Below are 21,082 nucleotides of genomic sequence, written 5' to 3' on the forward strand. Positions count from 1 at the left end.
AGCTGGGAAGTCGTGCTTTCCTTGACATATAAGCAGTGTTGGAATGTAACTAAGTACATTTACTCAAGTACTGTGCTAAAGTACAATTTTGAGGTACTTGTATTTTACTTGAGTATTTCCATTTTCTTTAACTTTATACTTCTACTTCACTACATTTTTAGGCAAATATTATACTTTTACTCCACTACATTTATCTGACAGCTTTAGTTACTTTTTAGTTAAATATGATTCATTTAAAGGTATTTGAATTTAAAAAATAATATTTTTTTAACCACATAACAGTAAATTAAGTTGTTAAAATGAGCCCTATCCTTTCAAAATTGAAAGACTGCTAACACAAATACATCAATAACAATAATACAGTAATATATTTAGAATACACATAACAATCTGAGTGGGTTCATTCTGAATAAAGAGTACTTTTACTTTTGATACTTTAAGTACATTTTGATGCTGATACTTTTGTACTTTTACTTTATAAGTTTTGAATACACTACTTTTACTTAAGTAAAGGATCTGAATACTTTTTACACCACTGCATATAAGCATCACTATAATGGCTGATAAAAGACAAATTAATAAAGTCACACCTTGTTAACTTTTACTATCATCTCAATGGGGAGTCCACTATGAATATATGGTAATAAAATCATATAATGACAAGACATGAAGTTAATAAAGACCATTGCATAAAGTACATTTTTGTTATCAATGTCAAGGAATTTTCGATAAACAGTCATAGAAACAATTATTAGACCATCCTTTTTGTTCATTTTAATGCCTGGTACAACTAAAGGTACATTTGTTTGTACAAATATAATGATAAAAAAAACGAAATAGTTCAAAAGAGTTTAATTTTAGAGCTGATATCTATTAATTTCCCGTGGTTTTCTATATAATAACCAAAATAATCTTGTCTTTATTGACAATTAAGGAACATGACAATCATGAGGTCAGACAAAAAGGGATTACAAGAAACAAATGTCATGAAACATAGAACTGATCAGGAAAAATAGTAGTAAAATAATAATAATAATAATAATAATATACACATACATTGGTATGTGTATATTATTATTCAGAGAATACGAAGTACATAAAGTCTGTGCATTCACTATGAGTAGTTTTTTTCTTGATTTTCTTGGTTTTTTTTGTTGATATTTATTAACAATGAAGGAAATACAGGCATTCAGTATATAAACAAGACATATAAAGAAAAATGTCAGTTACAGTATATGTAGAATTAAATATATATATATATATATATATATATATATATATATATATATATATATATATAAAATAACATAATAAGGCACATAGGGTATACGGTGCTTCCCTTTATATTATTATGGGGTTTCTGAGAATAAGTTTTTAAAGTGTATGAGAGTGCGTTCACATGTCTTATTTCATGAGTAGTTTTTATAGCCAGTACCTGCACACCGGTGATGACGCAGCAGGTCACGTGTTATTGTTTAGAGCAGGAAACTGTCGGTTACGTCTTGAACTGCAAGCAGCAGCTGCTGGGACACAGTGAGTCTCACCCATTGATGTGTCTCTGCCTCTACTGGGACCAGCATGACTTGTGGCAAGGAAGGGCTGCGTCTCCACTAGAAAGGAAATGTGATTACCAGTATGCGTAGAAGTGGAATAAACAGATCCGACACGCATCCAGCTGCTGCCGCTAGCTCTAGAGGTAGCTAGCTAGCTAGCTAGCTCCCGTAGCTCACCAGCCTGTGGGGGGCTAACCGAGCTAACCGTGGCTAGCCAGTCGCTAGCTCTCTGGCTAGCTACAGATAATCACCTGTACCTGGCTCCCGACCCGTTTTTGTGACACGTAAAAGGGGGACAAAATGGAGCTGTTCCAAGCCAAAGACGACTACATTCTGCAGAGCGGGGACCGAGCTCTGTGGTGCAGCCGAAAAGACGGGACCATGACCGTCAGACCTGGTACGTACTGGATGACAGCTTTCTGTACCGCAGCCGGCCATTTATCACAAACTACCAGTCGGCATTATTATCTATTAGAGTGAACTAAAAAGACACGTGTTTTTATTGTCAAGCATGACTCTGCTGATGGTTTTGTCACCTTGTGTCTTAACCACTATAAAGCCTGAACCATGAAATAATTGCCAGAAAATTCAATTTTTTTTTTAATTAAAACCGAGTGCTTATTAACTTGCTGTCGAATTTAAAAAAAATAAATTGCATATATGAATTCTAATTTGTATCATATTTGATACATCAGGTCTTTTTGTGCAATTTGTTGCTCACAGTTTGTTTTTCTTGAACTAACAAAAACATCAAACAACAACATTTTTCACTTTTCCTTTCTCCTCAAAACATGCAAAATACATATTTTTTCCATATAACACAACATCATAACAACATCTGCTGATATGAAGTTTTTTAATGCAGCAATGACATCAGGTTTTTGATGATGTAGAGGTCTCAAAAATTACTGTATACACTTGGCTTTATAGGGTTAAACACCTCAGCGGTTTATAGTTTAATCCCCTACTCGTTGTCATTGTGACTCAAAATTAACGCTAACGTGGCCATTAAACCGCTCTAAATGATCCACATGCGTCAAACAAAACAAGAAAATATGGATATTGTCTGAATGCGCCATTCCTTGAAGTCTTGAAACCATCGTCTGAGCTTTCATTGCGAGAGTGCCAACACCCCAAACAGACTCCAAAGTTCTTGCTCTGTTTCTTATGTTCAGGTAAATGTGACTCTTCACTTCATCTGTCGAGCAAACAGACACAGTACTGCACTGTAAAGGAGGTGAACATATAATTTTCATGTTGCATCTTTTTTTTAAATGACAGTTTAACAGATGTGCTAGGAGGCTAACATGTTAGACTGGTGTATTATGTAGCACAGTAAATACAAGTACAAGCATGTTTAGTGCAAAGGAGCCCCTGTGTTACAGCTTAGTCACATTGCAGAAGTGCTGCTGTGTAGCTGTGGCAAAGAATTGGCCATGATTTTTCAATGAAATACAGTGAGAATTAAATATTCTCATCTGAAGTGAAAGACCGGCTGAACTAAAAATGAAGTTTCATTGGAGTCAGTAGAGTGTGTTTCTTCTCTGTCCGTTGAAGTTGTATGGCTGTGCAGCCATCCTGAACAGGTTTTTAGTTGCACCACTGTTTCATTATTTAATTGGAAAAAGGGTTTCCACTCCTCACTGGGTTTCCACTCCACTCTTAAGCACACAGTGAAGTATTTCCATGATATTTCACAGTCTGAGTAAAGCTGTGGTATTTTTTTTTTTTTTAGCATTTTTTTTTTCTGCAAGACCTTTCCTTTAGGGGCCTCCCTGTACATGACTGTTGGAACAGGAAGAGCCATTGTCCAAGCTGCCTACAGTTGGTGTTCTCCACCCTTAGCCACACCCCTCATACTTTTCCAATTTCTCTGCTGTGATGTTTAATTCGTCACCAATGCCTAGCATGCATTCCAGTTTCTCTTTAGTCGTTCAGTTTGTGTCACGACTGACTTCAACTTGGCCTGATGTTTGAAAATATTCATAAATGGAGACAGTGAGGCAATACTAGTATAAAAGAAAAAAAACAGCTCGATTCCTATTTGAATACCATGACAAATCAGAAAAAAAACTATAAGCACTAGGCCTGGGTGATATGTAGAAAGTTAAATATCACAGTATTTTTAACCAAATACCTTAATATTGATCATGTGACAATATTGTAGGGTGGACAGTTGGTGCTTTCACAATATATTTACATAATGAGGTTTTATGATAAGTAATCTTCAGTAATGTGGATACAATGACTAAGTGGGTAAAGGCAGTGTTTAAAATAGAGCAGCTAGAACTTTCTAGAGATTAACCTTACTTAGACTGTAATTTTTGTACTTTTTGTAATTGTTTTGGAGGATTTGGAGCAATCTGGAAACAGAATTTCCTACTGGATCTTATCTTATCTTATCTTATCTTATCTTATCTTATCTTATCTGTAATGCATCTTAAAAAACAGGAAAAGGCAACCCCTATCACAATATTAGAGGTGTAAATCACATTCTGCATGAAATTACATTGATTCCTTAGACAACAATCAGATTTGCTGAAATCACAAAATTCTAGAACAATATGATTTACACAGATTGAGTTAGATTCTCACAGTTTACACACACACACACAGCTGTAAGTTCGGCAATTTCTAGACCGTGTCTTTTTGTTTATTTTCTGGTTAAGCGAGACTAACCGGGTATTTATTAAAAGCATGTTTTTGCATGGTGACAGGAAATCACCCAACCACAACCGCTTTGAGCTACTTTCTGTTGGGTAAACTCACACTGTAGATGAAGCTGTTGGTATTTATTTGTCTGTTTCTGATATAAAAGGTGCCCATACTCAAACCTTTCATTAGATAACTCAAGGCTTGAGAAAACAAAGTGGCACTTGCATAACACCTTTTTGACCCTGGCTGCTTATCTGTCCTCAAGCATATCTTTCTGAGCTGTTTTTGCTACATCATTGTTTTGATGTTTTGCTTTTCATATTTATATTTCAGCAACAGACCTGTTGTTAGCTTGGAATCCGGTGTGTTTGGGTTTGGTGGAAGGTGTCATTGGAAAGATTCAGCTTCACACAGGTAAGTGGAGAATCAAAAATCTTTCACAAGCTGTTTTTTTTTTTTGCTTTTGCACAGACTACAAACATTTTTTTACCAGTATTTCCTGTCTGCGTGCAGCGGACACTTGTGTTCCAGAATGATCCAGCGCTTAGCATGTTTCTTACTCACAAGAAAAGGTGTTAAAAAAATGTGTCAAAGTACTCAGAAATGTGTGCAGTTATGAAGAGGAGTGAGCTGATGGCGATGATTCAATTGATGATAAAAATTTGATTTAGTTGATGGCTCAGGGTAGGTAAGTTTGAGATTAAACATTACACCTTTTTACAAGAAAATATATGGACAATTACATAAATTGAATAATAGGGATAGGCATGGTTTGGATATTTATTTGCACATCTTGTGTTACCTTATTAAAAAAATCTGCAGTTAATGGCTGGTGTGCAGCTGCTTTCTTCACACCTCTCAGAATGTGAGGAATTCTGCACCCATGACGCAACTCCCCCCTCTTCTTTCTCCTCTTGGCAGACCTTCCTCTCGGCCTCGTATTAATCCGCCAGAAAGCACTGGTGGGCATTTTACCAGGCAACCACAATGTCTACAAGATCACCAAGATAGCTGTCATTCCTCTCTCCGACGAAGAGCCGCAGGAGCTCGAGCTGGAGGTGTGTACACTGACACTGTAATGAGATATGAGAAGCACTGTTCATGTACTTGTGTTTTAATCATTGCACTCAGCCCCTCTGATAGTCATTGTAACAGTACTCATGAGAATCTTAAGTTGTATTTAATTATTACATTAAATGTGCCCAATAATACCCTGTATGCGTCACAATATGATTCATCTCTGGTGGCCTGACAGTGGTGCAAAGTAACTTTTTAACTTATTAAAAGATGTGTTACATTTAGACATTTAGAGTGCAGACATAATCAGTGAAACTGATCGTAGAGGAAGTTGAACATTACTAAGATTTCAGTCTTTCAGGGGAGCTTCATGGATGATGAGACAGAATATTTTCAAGTGAGTAAATACGTAGCAGGACGATCGTTCCTGGATAGACTTTTAGACCCAGTCCTGTTGTATAATGTCCTGCAGAATGACCCGTCCATCCCTGTTGTGCCTAGACATCCCATAGATCAATGTAGCTGTTAGATTATTCACTGCACTGTGAAATTAGAACTACGTAGAGTACTGTATTGTTGTGCTTTTGGAAACGGGTAGTGGGTAGTGATATACTTTTTCTGTTTTGTACCAAATTTAATAAATTTTGGTGTCCTCAGCAAATTGACCATGTCTTTAAAGTAATAACCTTGAAGATTTTCATTTAAACAAGACTAAGTCAAAACCGAGTATATGGCTGACCATGTTTGGTCAATGCGATTTTTGTTGGCAATGTGTTACAGAAATAGTCAATAACTATTCCTATAACATGTATATAAACAACATTGCATCATCTACGAACAACTGGATATCCGTTCACGGCATGCAATATCTTTTTAAATGAAATGAACGAAGAAAAAGCACTGTCCTTGTGAAATTAGAAGAGGACATCGGACGAGCTGCCCCGCCCCCCAAACAAAATGTGAAGCAAACACTCGCTCTGTCACATACACACCCGTGTGGTGGGCTGACTTCATGAAAGCCCTTGCATTTGCAGTACTACAAACTGGGTGTCCGATGTGACATTTCCAGAAAAAAAATCCCAAGCGGCGATAGTGGAATCAGCAGGCTGAGCTAATGCAACAGATTGGATTTTGTGCCCACATGATCTGAGTAGTTTGGATGACTTTCACTGACGATATCATTGGTCATCATGATGTTTGGTAGACAGGCCAACCCTACTGCGGTTGCTGCTTACCGCCTTTGGTGCAACCGAAGAGAAAAAAACCTTTGAGATTGTAACTTTAACTTTCTAAATATCACAGCCATATGTGTTTCATTGCATGGATTTGATAGAGAATCCTCTTTTTCAGCTTTGCAAGAAGCATCACTTTGGAATCGACAAACCAGAGAAACTGGCCCAGTCTCCCGATGAGTCAAAGTTCTTGATGAAAACCTTCAGCCAGATCAAATCTAATGTGGCTGTGCCCATCAAGAAAAAGGTATTTTTTTGTTGTCACTTTATAAACATTGTATTTTGTCATTCTCAAGACGACACGCTACTTTTTCTATCCTTCAAAGCTTTGACGTTCTTGGGATTTTTCTTTCTTTGGTTTTCAACTTACCACTCTTTTCTATCCACACACCCAATCCAGTATTCCCCTGCCTTCCAGGTCAAGGAGAATAAAGAGAAGGAACGTCTGGAGAGGCGGCTGCTGGATGAGCTGTACAAGGTGTTCATGGACTCAGATTCCTTCTACTACAGCATGACCTACGACCTGACGAACACTGTGCAGCGTCAGGGAGACTCAGACAAGTCGGGACTACCCCTGTGGAAACAGGTGTGGAGGGAAACACGCTACACAACTTGCCTCATTTATTTTTCATATTTACATAGCAAACACCCCTCCATGTTATTGACAGTCATTGTTTTCCTTTCTGAAAGGTGGACGATCGTTTCTTCTGGAATAAACACATGATCCAAGACATTATTGACCTTCAGGTAAATTACTCTTCTACACAGAAATATTTAGTGGTGCAATTATGCTATATTTCTTTTTTTTTTTTTTTCCAAAATATTTTTATTGAAACACACAATAAAATTTTTTTAAATTACATGAATACAATTATCCTTTTCTTATTTTTTATACATATATGTACATGTAAACAGTCACATATACACATACACAAACGAAAATGAACAAAAACACTGATAGAATTGTAGAAGAAATATAATTAAATTAGATTACAGAGTGCAGTGTAAACCCCCACCTCCCCAACCCCCACCCACGCCCCACCTCGGCACATCACAACCAACAAACATACTGTTGATCAATTATGCAATATAAAATGCACAACAACAGTAATAGGCAGAAATTCAATCAGGCAGTACCTCTAAATTAGTGAAATAGGAAATAAAAGGTTGCCATTTGTGAAAAAATTTGACTGTACTTCCTCTTAATGTATATTTAATTTTTTCAAGCTTTAAAAAAAACATGGTGTCTTTAAGCCAACGGGAAGTAGAAGGAGATTTAGCAGATTTCCAGTGTAACAATAATAAACGTCTTGCAAGTAGGGATGTGAAAGCTATAATATCTTTTTGCATGGAGTTCAGTGCAAGTGAGGGGCTGGGAATCCCAAATATAGCAATCAGAGGGCAAGGTTGGAGATTTACACCAAGAACAGTTGACATAATAATAAAATAACCCACCCAAATTATGCTATATTTCTATCATTTTAGAACCGAATAAATTGACTTTCGAAACACATTTTTTAATGACAGTTGCTGTGCTTTTACATTTACATTTGTACATTTGCCAGCTCCAACAGCATGACTGGCCTTGCTGTGTAAATGTGGCAGTTGTATGTGTGAATAATTAGCAGAGCTTTACCAGAAGAGTATAAAAATACTCAGTGAATCGAAAGGCTAACACCTCTGAGTTATGCAAGATTATCTACTTGGGATAGGATTGCATGCAAAGTGCTTCCTTGTCATCCTGGCAAACAGCCTTTTAATCTTCTTGTCCTGCTGTTATTTTTAACTGTCCGAACGCCCCAGGTGCCAGAGGTGGACTTTTGGGTGACACCGATCATCCAGGGCTTTGTACAGGTGGAGGAACTGGTGGTGAACTACAACGAGACGTCCGACGAGGAGAGGAGCAGCCCTGAGACTCCACCACAGGAGGTCACCTGCGTCGATGACATCCATCCCCGCTTCACCGTGGCCCTGATCTCCAGACGTAGCCGCCACCGCGCAGGTAAAGCTGCGGTTACTGTCAGTTCGGCCGAGAGAAAGCCTGAACTCTGATTAAGCCCGAATATTTGGGTTATGTTGCGTAATTAAGACCGATTACCACATCCAAATAGGATTTTTTTTTCAAAGTACGCTGTGAATAACCCGACAGACAAATTAGTTTTGTCTCTTCAACCGAAGCATGATCTGTGATATAAATAATCTGAATGGTGTTGGTGCATTCTCCTTGCCTGCAGGGATGAGGTACAAACGCAGAGGAGTGGATACCGATGGCCACGTTGCTAACTATGTGGAGACAGAGCAGTTGATCCACGTGCACAGCCACACTCTGTCCTTTGTGCAGACTCGTGGCTCCGTGCCTGTCTTCTGGAGCCAGGCAGGGTACCGCTACAATCCCCGGCCACGCTTAGAGAAAGGTCAGCAGAACTGCAATATCATGCATACAGTCCTCCAGAGCAGTAGTTCTCAACCTTTTTCAGTCGCGACCCCCAATTTAATATGCATGTTGTCCGCAACCCCCGCTCACTGAACAGAATCTCACACGCACAGTTCAGATCACCCAAAAAAGGAAACAAAATGACCAAAAAAAGGAAACAAAATGACCAAAAAAAGACACAAATTGACCACAAAATGATAAAAAAAAGACACAAAATGACCCAAAAAAGGAAACAAAATTACCAAAAAAGACACAAAATGATCAAAAAAGTCACAAAATGATCAAAAAAGACACAAAATGACCAAAAAAGACACAAAATGACACAAAAAAGACACAAAATGACACAAAAAAGAAACAAATTGACCACAAAATGATAAAAAAAAGACACAAAATGACCAAATAACACACACAATGACCAAAAAAAAGACATTAAGTGACCAAAAAGACTAAAACACATTAACACATGAACACTTTAACACAGTGGAGACAGAGCTGACTTCCAAAATGATTTGGCGACCCCCAGAAATCATCTCGTGACCCCAATTGGGGTCCCGACCCCAAGGTTGAGAATAGCTGCTACAGAGTGTCTAAAGTGAAGTGAAGTGGGCCTTGCATAGTTGTACATTTAAAAAAGTTTGGAAGTCCATTTCTGCCATTGTGATGAGGGGGAAGAAGATACTAAGAGTCATTGTCATGAGAAACTTTTCAAAATTATGACTCAGTATCTCTTAATAATGGGCTAGTATCTTTTTAGAAACTTATTTCATACAATGATACAAACTTTTTTATGAAAAAGCAACAACATTTCCTTCAGTATTAGTGTTCTTTTGGAGTTTTAGACACCTGTCCTTGCTCCACTAAATAAATGATTCTCTGTTTGGGATTTGGAGTAATTGTAGATTGGATGTGGGGAATTTGCTGCATCTTGAGGTGAAGTGAAAATTTGCACACTAGGTCTCGTAGACAGATTCAATTATGTTGAAATCATTTGTATGCATATTTTTCTCTTTTAGGTGAGAAGGAGACCATGTCCTACTTTTCTGATCACTTTGAAGAACAGCTCAAACTCTACAAAAAGCAGGTGGGTTTTGCTTTGCCTCAGTGTGTATGTGTGAGCACAGTTGACTCTAAATTTATCACAACTGTGATTACAGACCACAGATGTTATTCTGTCATCTGTGGATGAGTGTAGTGTTAATGCTCTTCTAGAATTGATGACAGTTTTTTGTACTTCCTCTAACATTTATCATCTCAGTGTGTATTTACTGGAAGAACATTGAGGTGCATAAACGTTATAAATAGGCTTTATTGTCTTCTTCAGGTCATCATTAACTTAGTGGATCAAAGTGGACGGGAGAAGATAATTGGTGACGCGTATCTGAAGCAAGTCTTGCTTTACAACAACCCGAACCTCACATATGTTTCCTTCGACTTTCACGAGCACTGGTAAGCAAAAACCCTCTACTCAGCATGGTGACTTGTTCATGAATGAAGTCGTACTATTTTCACGTTTCATTTCCTTCCCCTTTATGCTTCTTGTATCCTGTTTCTCAGCCGAGGTATGAAGTTTGAGAACGTGCAAATACTGACAGATGCGATCTCTGATATCATCACTGACATGAAGTGGGCCTGGTAAGTGTTGATACAGTCATGTAAAAAATGATTAGATCATTGTTTTCTACGATAATATCCACAATCATTATCAAGAAAACAATGGAAAATGGCTAGATATCACATCTTAAATTAAACTCCTATGAGCCATTTTTGTTGTTATCATTATATTTATCCCCCAAAAATACCTTTAGTTGTACCAGGCATTAACCCATTGAAGCCTGGAAAGCTGATACGTCGTTTTGTAGTATTTGTATAAGCTCTCAAATACTTTTTGAATTTCATTTTTTTCTGCTACAGAGGCTGAAAAATCTATTATTTAGTAGAAGCGTTGACACTTCTGTTGAATTTCCAGAAAAACTTCAGGTTTTAGGGGCTTATTTTAAAATCGCCCAGAGGTTTTACAGGCAGGTTTTACAGGCAGGTTTTACAGGCAGTTTTTACAGGCGTTTTAGGCCTCAATGGGTTAAAATGAACAAGAAATTGAAGAAAACAAGGGGTAGTCTAATATTTTTTTCCATGATTTTATATGCTGATATCATGAACTCTTGCTCATGCTCTTGTTCATTGGGGCTTAATTAGTTTTATCAACAATGAACCACTTGGCTACAATACTTTTACAATACAATACTTTTGGGGCTTTTAGATAATAATTATATGAATGTATCTTCCTCTGTCAGGGTGGATCAGGCTGGAGTCATCTGCCAGCAGGAGGGCTTCTTTAGAGTCAACTGTATGGACTGTCTGGACAGGACCAATGTGGTCCAGGCTTCTTTTGCTCGGGCGGTGATGGAACAACAGGTGAGATCTGTCCCTTGTCTGACATGCATTTCTCACTGAGAATAACTTTTACTATTATGATCTGCTATACGTTGTAGGTGCTGCTTTCTAGATGTATTTCACTATTTCCTGTATTAGTAAAGTTTGAGATACAAAATATTTAACTGCATGCAATATATATGTCAAGTCAAGTTTATTTCTATAACACATTTCATTTGACAGACGTTGACTCAATAAATGAGAAACCAAAACAAACAAAGAAGAAAATAGGCAAATATAATTTATGACAAAAGAAACAAAATACAAATATAAAAGCATACAGTATAACGTTAGATAACATGAAGTAGGTTATTTCAGATATACAACATTAAAATGAACAAACATGTATGATGTTTGCAAATGCATTACAATTAAAAGGATATACAATTTAAATAAAAGTGAAATGGAAAACCTAGTTAAAAAAAATAAAAAAATAAAATTTTATATCTTGTACACACACAAAACTAGGATTACATAGTGCTTTACAAAAGTTGGGATTCAGCAGGTTCACTTAGCAACAGGAATCTCTGTTAGTTTGTTTACTTAACAGATTACTGCTGTCTATGCTTGTACAGCAGATAGCAGATTAGATCTTTTTTAGCTTCTTTCTAGGAATCCAACAATTCCAAGTGTAAGTCTAACTCCATCTGTGTAAGTAAATAGAGGCTAACATTTCCCACTGATGCAGTATAAACTCACCAAATGTCTCCTGTCTTTGTGCAGCTTAAGAAACTAGGCGTGATGCCTCCGGAGCAGCCTCTGCCTGTCAAATGCTACAGGATTTATCAGATCATGTGGGCCAACAATGGAGACACCATCAGCAGACAGTACGCAGGCACAGCAGCTCTCAAGGTAACGTCACGGCCTCTACACATCTGGATCAGTGTTTGCGTAAACAAACAGTAGTGAGGTGTGCCATATTTAACAGAAACTGTGTGATCTGTTTTAGGGAGATTTCACCAGGACGGGGGAGAGGAAACTGGCTGGTGTGATGAAGGATGGTGTGAACTCAGCCAACCGCTACTATCTGAACCGCTTCAGGGACGCTTACAGACAAGCAGTCATCGGTACGGGAAAACAAAAGCAAAGTACAGCCGTGTACAGTACAGGCCAAAAGTTTGGACACACCCATCTCATTCAATGCGTTTTTCTTTATTTTCATGACTATTTACATTGTAGATTCTCACTGAAGGCATCAAAACTATGAATAAACACATATGGAATTATGTACTTAACAAAAAAAGTGTGAAATTACGGAAGCCCTGAACCGCAAGTGAAGAAATTTTTTTTTGCGATGTTATCTTGTTATTTCGAGATCATATCTCGTTATTTCAAGATAATATCTCATTATTTCGAGATAATACACATATGTAAAAAAAAAAATAAGAATTAAAAAAAAAAATCTTCCAACATTTTTTTTTTCTTCAGATATTATCTCATTATTTCGAGATAATATCTCGTTATTTCGAGATAACACACCTATGTAAAAAAAATAAAAATAAAAATATATATATATTTATATTATATATATTTATTTTTTACATAGGTGTGTTATCTCGAAATAACAAGATATTATCTCGAAATAACGAGATATTATCTCGTAATTACGAGATAATATCTCGAAATAATGAGATAATATCTGAAGAAAAAAAAAATTTGGAAGATTTTTTTTGTTTTAATTCTTATTTTTTTTTACATATGTGTATTATCTCGAAATAATGAGATATTATTTTAAAATAACGAGATATGATCTCGAAATAACAAGATAACATCTCAAAAAAAAATTTCTTCACTTGCGGTTCAGGGCTTCCGTATAAAATAACTGAAAACATGTCTTGTATTTTAGATTCCTCAAAGTAGCCACCCTTTGCTTACTAGAATATAAGACATGTTTTCAGTTATTTCACACTTTTTTGTTGTTAAGTACATAATTCCACATGAGTTCATTAATAGTTTTTATGAATCTACAATGTAAATAGTCATGAAAATAAAGGAAAAACATTGAATGAGAAGGTGTGTCCAAACTTTTGGCCTGTACTGTATGTGTCCATATTGCGTGGTCTTAAAATCTGCCTCTCCCTGTAGACCTAATGATGGGCCTGCCGGTGACGGAGGACCTGTACTCCATCTTCAGTAAGGAGAAGGAGCATGAAGAGAAGGAGAAAGAGAGCCAGAGGGGAGCACAGGAGCAGGTCAGCCTCCTGCTGCAGACCTACATGCAGCTTTTGCTGCCGGATGATGAGAAGTTTCATGGAGGTTGGGCACTCATCAATTGTGACATGAGGTTAGTGGCTCGCTGCCCCGTCCTTTGTAATATTTATACTGTGTGTTCAGTAGTTTATGTTAGTTTAACCCATAAGTACAGAAGCCCTGAACCGCAAGTGAAGAAATTTTTTTTTGAGATGTTATCTTGTTATTTCGAGATCATATCTCGTTATTTCAAGATAATATCTCATTATTTCGAGATAATACACATATGTAAAAAAAAAAAAAAATAAAAAAAAAAAAATCTTCCAAAATTTTTTTTTTCTTCAGATATTATCTCATTATTTCGAGATAATATCTCGTGATGTCAAGATAACACACCTATGTAAAAAAAAAAAAAATTTAAAAAAAATTAAAAAAATTTTTTTTTTTTACATAGGTAATAACGAGATATTATCTCGAAATAACGAGATATTATCTTGTAATTACGAGATATTATCTCGAAATAATGAGATAATATCTCAAAAAAAAATTTCTTGACTTGCGGTTCAGGGCTTCCGTACATAAGAACCCAGACCCAAATATCCTTAAAGGAAAATTATGGGGGATATACCACAGACCAAGTGGACCACATAGAACACATTTATGATGTTTTTTTTTAAAAAAAATACTCCCCCTAAATGTCAAAGATCTGTAATGTAACATAAATGTTACATTGGGCGTTTATGGTATTTGTGTTCATAATATTTCGTATTTTAAATTAAATAAACTAGACACATTTTCTGCTTACAGAAACACAAATTTGCCTTTTTCTTTGCATCTCCACAACATATATCAAAATTGTGACATTAATAGTGCTGTTAACAACAAATTGTTTTTCAGATTGTTTTTAAGTAACAAAATAATAACAAAAAAATTGCCTTTTTGTTTGCATCTCCATAACATGTATCAAAATTGTGACAGGACAGGAAAAATGGTCAGAAAAAGTTAAATGCAATACAGGACAGCCTATTAATGGGTTAGATTTGTTAAATGGGTTTAAACTTAGATTCTAGAAGATTTAAAGTGTTTGTTACAAGGGTGTCACCATGGGTTCTTATGGGTTAAGTGCTCTTTTCATGATGCAGTTTCTTATTTCTGCTCCAGCCTCGTTGATGCAACCAACAAAGACGTGGATGTGCTGCTGCTTCTGTCTGACAAAGCCTATTACATTGCTTAGTAAGTCTGATTGTAGTAACTATGCAACAGTTGTACTGTTTGCAAACATTTTAGTTAAGTTTTTTTACACTGGATTCACTTTTGTTTGCATTTGTTTTCTTGCAGCTACGATGAAGAAGCAGATAAAGTCAACCAATACCAGCGCCTCAATTTAGAGGGTTTGGAAAAGATCGAAATTGGTAAGTTAGAGTCAAAGGAGAAGTGAAGTTTCTGTACACTCACTTAGTCACTCGACACTTCCCAAAAAGTGTCCTTAACAGTTTCTCTGTAACCTTTTAGCAACATCTTCACTTATGATTCATACGAGGAAAGTGCCTCACAAAAAACTGGAAGTTACAAGTTATGTTTTTTTCCGTTGCAGGTCCAGAGCCGACTCTGTTTGGGAAGCCAAAGTTCTGCTGCATGCGTTTGCATTACAGGAGTGAAGAGACGAGTGGATACTTTCACACGCTCAGAGCAGCAACACGAAATCCGGAGGATGACGGAAAAGGTTGGACGGAGTTCTTTAAATTCTTTCCAAAATAGGAAATGTTTGAGATCACACAAAAAAAACTGCATTTACTGGTTGAGACTCACATTGTTGATATATTTCAGACACATTACAGTGCATAGCTGAGATGCTCCGCATAACTAAACAGGCCACGGGGCTGGACCTGCTGGTGGTTGAAAAGAAGCTGGAGAGGTGAGTACTAATTAGTCTCTTTTTTTATTTTTTGTTTTTTTTTTATTTTTATTAACGAATAAACAAAGAAAAGAACAGTGGATTACTTATTAGGAGCCACAATATGAAAACAAAACACAATTCTAGACAACAAAGACTCAGAAACATATTTACAAATTAGACATAATGTACACACAAATAACATACAAAGAATAATATAAAGGATAACCACAACAACAAGAATGAAAACAACGATACAAAGCCACATGGCGAAAACAGACAGACAAACAAACGGTCTAAAAAATAAAATAAAATAAAATAATTAGTCTCTTTTTCACATATTTAAATGCAATGAAGGTAAACATTTGCAGCCATCAAAGTACAATTTTAACTTTTAATTAATAACAAGAGCTTGTTTGTGTTCCAGGCGGCAGAGTAAACCTCATGAGGATATAATGGGCATTCAGAACAAACCTGCTGACCAGGGCCAGGGCAGCTCTGGACTCGCTCAGGGCAAAAGTTTCCTCCTCAACAAGTTCTCCTCTCTCAATCAGAAAGTGAAACAGACCAAGACGAACGTAAACATTGGCCCCTTCAAGCCCCTCGGGAGGCTGGGCACCTTCTCCAAACCTGACGTTAAGGTCAATTTCCTAAAGCCAACTATGCACGTCAACCTGTGGAAGTCAGACAGCAGCTTGGAGACTTCAGACAACAACCCCAACACAGGAGTGCTAAAAGATATCGGCGACGGGCACTCTGAAATGTCAGATGACTCCGACTCTTATAACTCTGACCCGGAGCACCCGTGTTCCGGTTCGTTAGAGAACGTGGACTATGTGCTGCCCAGCTGCGGCATCGTAGCATCAAATCCACGACTGGGCAGCCGCTCCCAGTCCATCGGCAGCGTGGAGCTAAACATCCCGTCTGTTATCCGAGTCACCGGCTGCGACGGGAAGCAGGAAAGCTCCCCGCAAGCCAGCGAAGACAAGTCCCCAGGGGCCGCCTCGGTGGCTGAAGAAGCCATTCTGATTGACTTTGGTACTCCCATTGAAGCCTACTGCCACCAGTTCATCCAGGACGCACAGACCAAACCCGTGGAGGTGTTTGGAGAGCAGCCTCCAGCCGCCGTCCCCCTACTCAACCCTGCCGTGCCTGTGCAGAATAAGACCCTAGCGGACTCGGACAAGCAGCCAAGCTCGGAGCCGCAGCAGGAGCCCCAGCTCCCCAGGCCGTCCCAGCTAGACGTCGACTCCACTACCTCCGGCTCCAACCTCCTCACCGTCCAGAAGCCCAGCTCCGCGGCCTCGGGAGGCTCCCAGAGGAGCCTGTGTTCACAGTTGGAGGGCAGCCTCGGCCCCTCGCCCGCCGACAGCAACGGCAGCCGAGTGGTGTCCCCCTTTGCCAAGATCAAGAGCTCCATGGTGCAGGTGGCCAGCCTCACCCAGGCGGGACTCACCCAGGGCATCAACTTTGCCGTGGCGAAGGTACAGAAGAGTCCGGAGCCAGACACTGTTGTCAACGAAGCCCAAGAGAACGAGCTGAAGGCAATGTTTACACAGTGCCAGACCAGGATCATTCAGATCTAGTGCTTTCCTTGTAGCAGGATTTTGTAGTCGCACGTCGCGTAGAAAACTTCCTGTATGGTAGCAGTAGCAAAAGCTTGCACATAGCGTCACTACTCGGCCAAGAAATGCACTCCTAAATTCTGCCCTTTAGTTGCCCTTGTTAATTAAGACTCTTGTACAGAAGTTAGACATATATCCCTCAGCCTAACATGACAGTGACCATGTTTACATGCACAGAGAGAGCACATCAGAGAGCGCTCATTGTCTTATAATATCCCTTTTGCCATGCAACCTAGCACAATCATATTGTAATTCCCATGTTTTATACAGTAGAACATTTGATTGAATAGCGTGTATGTACATCTAAATCCTAAATCGCTCCAGAAATACTGCTACCTTTGAAGTAAACTGTTCTGTAAGTGCAGTTTTCTGATCAAACATGGAAGGATTATTACCCTAAGAGACAAATAACAAGACATAAGAAGATATTTAAGATGTTTATAACTCATGTACTTGCAGTGATATGCTGAGTATTTTTGTGCATGTGAACATGTCACTACCCTTAGTCTTATTATACCCACAGTGCTTGCATGTGAGGTTAACGGTAGCTGATTTTGACAGGGCAGATAAGCATTAGCCGCGTGTTGAAAGACCAATCTGACTTTATCACGTACTGTACGTCCACCCTGTATGTGCAGGTCACTTTATTGGCGTTTGTGATATTAGACCTCGTAATAGCCTTCGATTTGTAACAGTTGTTGTAGAATCCGACCAAATATCTTTTTTGTGATTCCCAAAGGACAAATCTGTGTAAACTATTACCCTTTGTATAGCTGTCAGAAACTAGCCGCCGGACGACATACTGTACGTAGTTTATCCTATGTAATATCAATGTTGTCAAGTGTAATTTAGCAGATATACTGTTATAGAAATAATGACTACACAAGACCTTTAGTAAGAGTATCCTGGTTGTTGATATGTACAGTGAGTATTGTATGTTTATCTGTTCCCTGAGTACAGCCTTCCCTTAAGCTTTTTTGTATTGATAGCAGGGTGGCATCTTAATATGTTCAAAGAGGTATGAGCATTATATTTTGAAAAGGTCGCCCAGGAGTGTCATCGCTAACCATGAAAAAACCAGAAAACTACTGGTTGGAAGTTGCTTTTGATAGATAAATATAATGAAATAACTATTCTGCTAACGGTTGTACTAATTACCTAAAGAGGGTTTGTTTGAACTTTGAGTCCTCGGCCAGCGTTGTACATTGACGTTGCATGTTGACAAAGACATGAGAGTAGCATATAGTAGATATATATGCAATTGCACCCATCCAATTATAAGAAACACTGACGCTTTTATGCACTCCCCCAAACTGAAAGCATATTTGCCTTAACAGGGAATTGAAGTGGGATTATGTATATCAGGTATTTATGGCAAAATCTACCTTTTTAAGTCCATTCTTACATGTTACATTTGGTGTACTGTATAAAAGATCATGTTCAGGGTTACCGTCTGTCGTCAGGCTGTATCTTGGGATATTTCATCCACCGGCACATACTCGTGTTCTCCATTTATATGAGCAGGTTTGGGAGGTGTGTCGGGTGTGTGTTTGTACTGTACAGTATGTTTGCTGCTTGTATTTAGTTATTTTTATGTGCTACGAAGCCTCAAACATTGTTATATTGTACTTCCGTTAACCTCCAGAAGTGAGGTTTTGCCTCGTTGCTCAACCGTTACACTCTCCAGTTGTCATCCAGTGCAAAATGTTTCTCACATGACCTCGTTACAGAAGAATTCCTAATGAACCAAGGCGACCTGATCACACTGCTTTGTATGTTTGTGTCTATTTATGATGAAGAATAATAATCCGGTTTGCTTCGAGCTGAAATATCCCAAGATATGCAGTCACACGTTTCATATTATGTCTTCTATCTGCCTGTTTTTTTTTGTTTGTTGTTTTTTTGCATTCAGCTTGCTCACCAGCAGATTAGAAGTGGGATACATGTATATTTTATCGGACTATAATTGTGTTAAGTGAGATTGTAGCCCTGGCTGCTACATTATATAGATATTGAACCTGCTGATAGTGTGTGGTGCTGCCAAAAGCTTTAAGGTAATAGCTGTAACGCAAAGTTTTAATGCAGAGGTTGTTTTTTTTAAAACTTCCTGCAGGATTTCGAACACTGGAGCAGTTCCCAAGCAGAGCAGAAATCGTATTCTGTCCCAAACTTGCTGTGTGAAGCTAAAAAAAAAGGAACATTAGTCCTCAACATTCCCGATAGAGACCACAGTGCTAGAGTGTTGGTGTCTGGTTTTTATATGCAAAAGCTGGCAGTTATATTTGCTCCTATGTTTGCTGGGTGAGATTTTTTTTTTTTCTCTTTTTTTCCTTTTTTGTTTTTACACCAAGTGCTTTTGCAACCACCTCTTCATTTGTTGTCAGAGGTCGTCCTCCCCTCCCATTAGGACCCCGGACCATGACAAATTATCATGTGACTTTAGAGGTCTTAAAGCATTTGATTTGCACTGTCGAAGCACATTTTCTAGCATTAGCACTATTTCATCTGAATGTCTGTGGTCATCTTTCCTCTCTACCAACTGACTGTTGTCATTGTTTTCCACGGTGTACTGAGATTGTATTGTATATTAAAGTATCCTATTTATTCTTAACCTCTTACGTGTTACTTGATAACAAAGTGCACTGTACACTTTTTGTCTAGGAAGATATTCCGTTGGAATAAAAAAATAATGAGTGCACAAGTGTTGCATGAGGTTTATTGTCTATGGAAGACCATTTCTGCCCTCATGATGGAAACAATATACTGTATAATATCATGAGAAACTTAACTGAAGTGAGAAAATATCCCAAAAGATGTTATATTTTGACGTTTGTCATTATTTTAAAAGTTTCTTATAGTCATTTTGAGCAAATTACTCCAAAATAATCTCAAAATAAGGAGAAATGTTCTTAAATAATGACTTAATATCTCAAGATGAGTTAGGTTAACCCTCCTGTTATGTTGTGGGTCTAATTGACCCATTTTAAAGTTTAAAAATAGCAGAAAAAAGTTGAATAATTTTTTTAAATGTAAAATAAAAGAAATAAATCAATGTAATGTGAAACCATTGTATTTTGTATGTAGGTCTTTCCAATATATATAAAATAAACCTTTAACAAATGCACTTTCAATGAAAAACGAGTGAATTATCCTCATTGAACCATGATCTGTGAGAGGTAAAGAACACCATTGTACTAAATATTGATCGTAATGGTTAGTAATTGAGTTATTAATGAAATATAAACAATGTTTATTGGGATTTTTTAAGTTTCTGACACTTTTGAATAATTAAACATGCCCCGGGTCAAACTGACCCATGAACATTATTGTAGTTCCTGAGAAACGAACATAAAAGGAGGGTTAACTTATGTTGGTATCAAATGAGAAACATTCTCAACATGAGAAACTAATTAATTCTTCTGATTATTTCCATAAGGTTTCTCATGACAGTCTTTTATCACATGGCTAAGTTTTAATCTTTTTTCCCCCTTCGACTGGCAGAATTGGGCTTCCATAATTGTCAAATCCATGAACAGGAGTTCCCCATGCCAGCATATTAAACAATTAGCTATTTATATAGGCTGGAAATAAGGAGAGCTGTTCTTAAATAATGACTTAATATCTCAAGATAAGTTACTGGTTATGTCGGTATGAAATGAGAAACATTCTCAACATGAGAAGCGTATTGACTCTGATTATTTCGAGGTTTCTCATGACATTATTTTCATCACATGGCTAAGTTTGAGTCTTTTTTCCCTTCTACTGGCAGAATTGGGCTTCCATAATTGTCAAATAAATTAACAGGTGTTCCCCATGCCAGCATATTAAACAATTAGCTCTTTATATAGGCTGGAAATTAGCTAAATACAGTGGAAAACATTTTTCTACCACCCTTGTTTTCTTCAATTTCTTGTTCATTTTGATGCCTGGTACAACTAAAGGTACATTTGTTTGGACAAATATAATGATAACAAAAATAGCTCATAAAAGTTTGATTTAAGAGCAGATATCTAGACATTTTCCATGGTTTTATTGATAATAATGTTGGTTAT

The 21,082-nt window shown here is 37.6% G+C and overlaps 1 protein-coding gene across 2 annotated transcripts; it reads left to right on the forward strand.

The window, feature by feature from the left end:
- The first annotated feature begins 1,499 nt into the window (after positions 1-1,499).
- inpp5f (inositol polyphosphate-5-phosphatase F) lies at positions 1,500-19,641 on the forward strand. Of its 2 annotated transcripts, none has more exons than XM_059359500.1 (20): positions 1,500-1,950; positions 4,542-4,622; positions 5,130-5,266; positions 6,576-6,704; positions 6,858-7,043; positions 7,148-7,204; positions 8,261-8,459; positions 8,692-8,871; positions 9,905-9,972; positions 10,213-10,337; positions 10,446-10,523; positions 11,183-11,303; positions 12,045-12,173; positions 12,271-12,388; positions 13,407-13,605; positions 14,673-14,744; positions 14,850-14,923; positions 15,106-15,234; positions 15,339-15,426; positions 15,833-19,641. In XM_059359500.1, exons 1-20 carry the CDS (start codon positions 1,854-1,856, stop codon positions 16,989-16,991), a joined length of 3,426 nt encoding a protein of 1,141 aa, XP_059215483.1. In that variant the 5' UTR covers positions 1,500-1,853; the 3' UTR covers positions 16,992-19,641. The 2 variants fall into 2 exon arrangements, with proteins under 2 accessions (XP_059215483.1, XP_059215484.1); XM_059359501.1 differs by having other exon boundaries at positions 6,876-7,043.
- The last annotated feature ends 1,441 nt before the right edge of the window (positions 19,642-21,082 follow it).

The sequence above is a fragment of the Centropristis striata genome, chromosome 20 (assembly GCF_030273125.1).
Source record: "Centropristis striata isolate RG_2023a ecotype Rhode Island chromosome 20, C.striata_1.0, whole genome shotgun sequence".
Lineage (NCBI taxonomy): Eukaryota > Metazoa > Chordata > Actinopteri > Perciformes > Serranidae > Centropristis > Centropristis striata.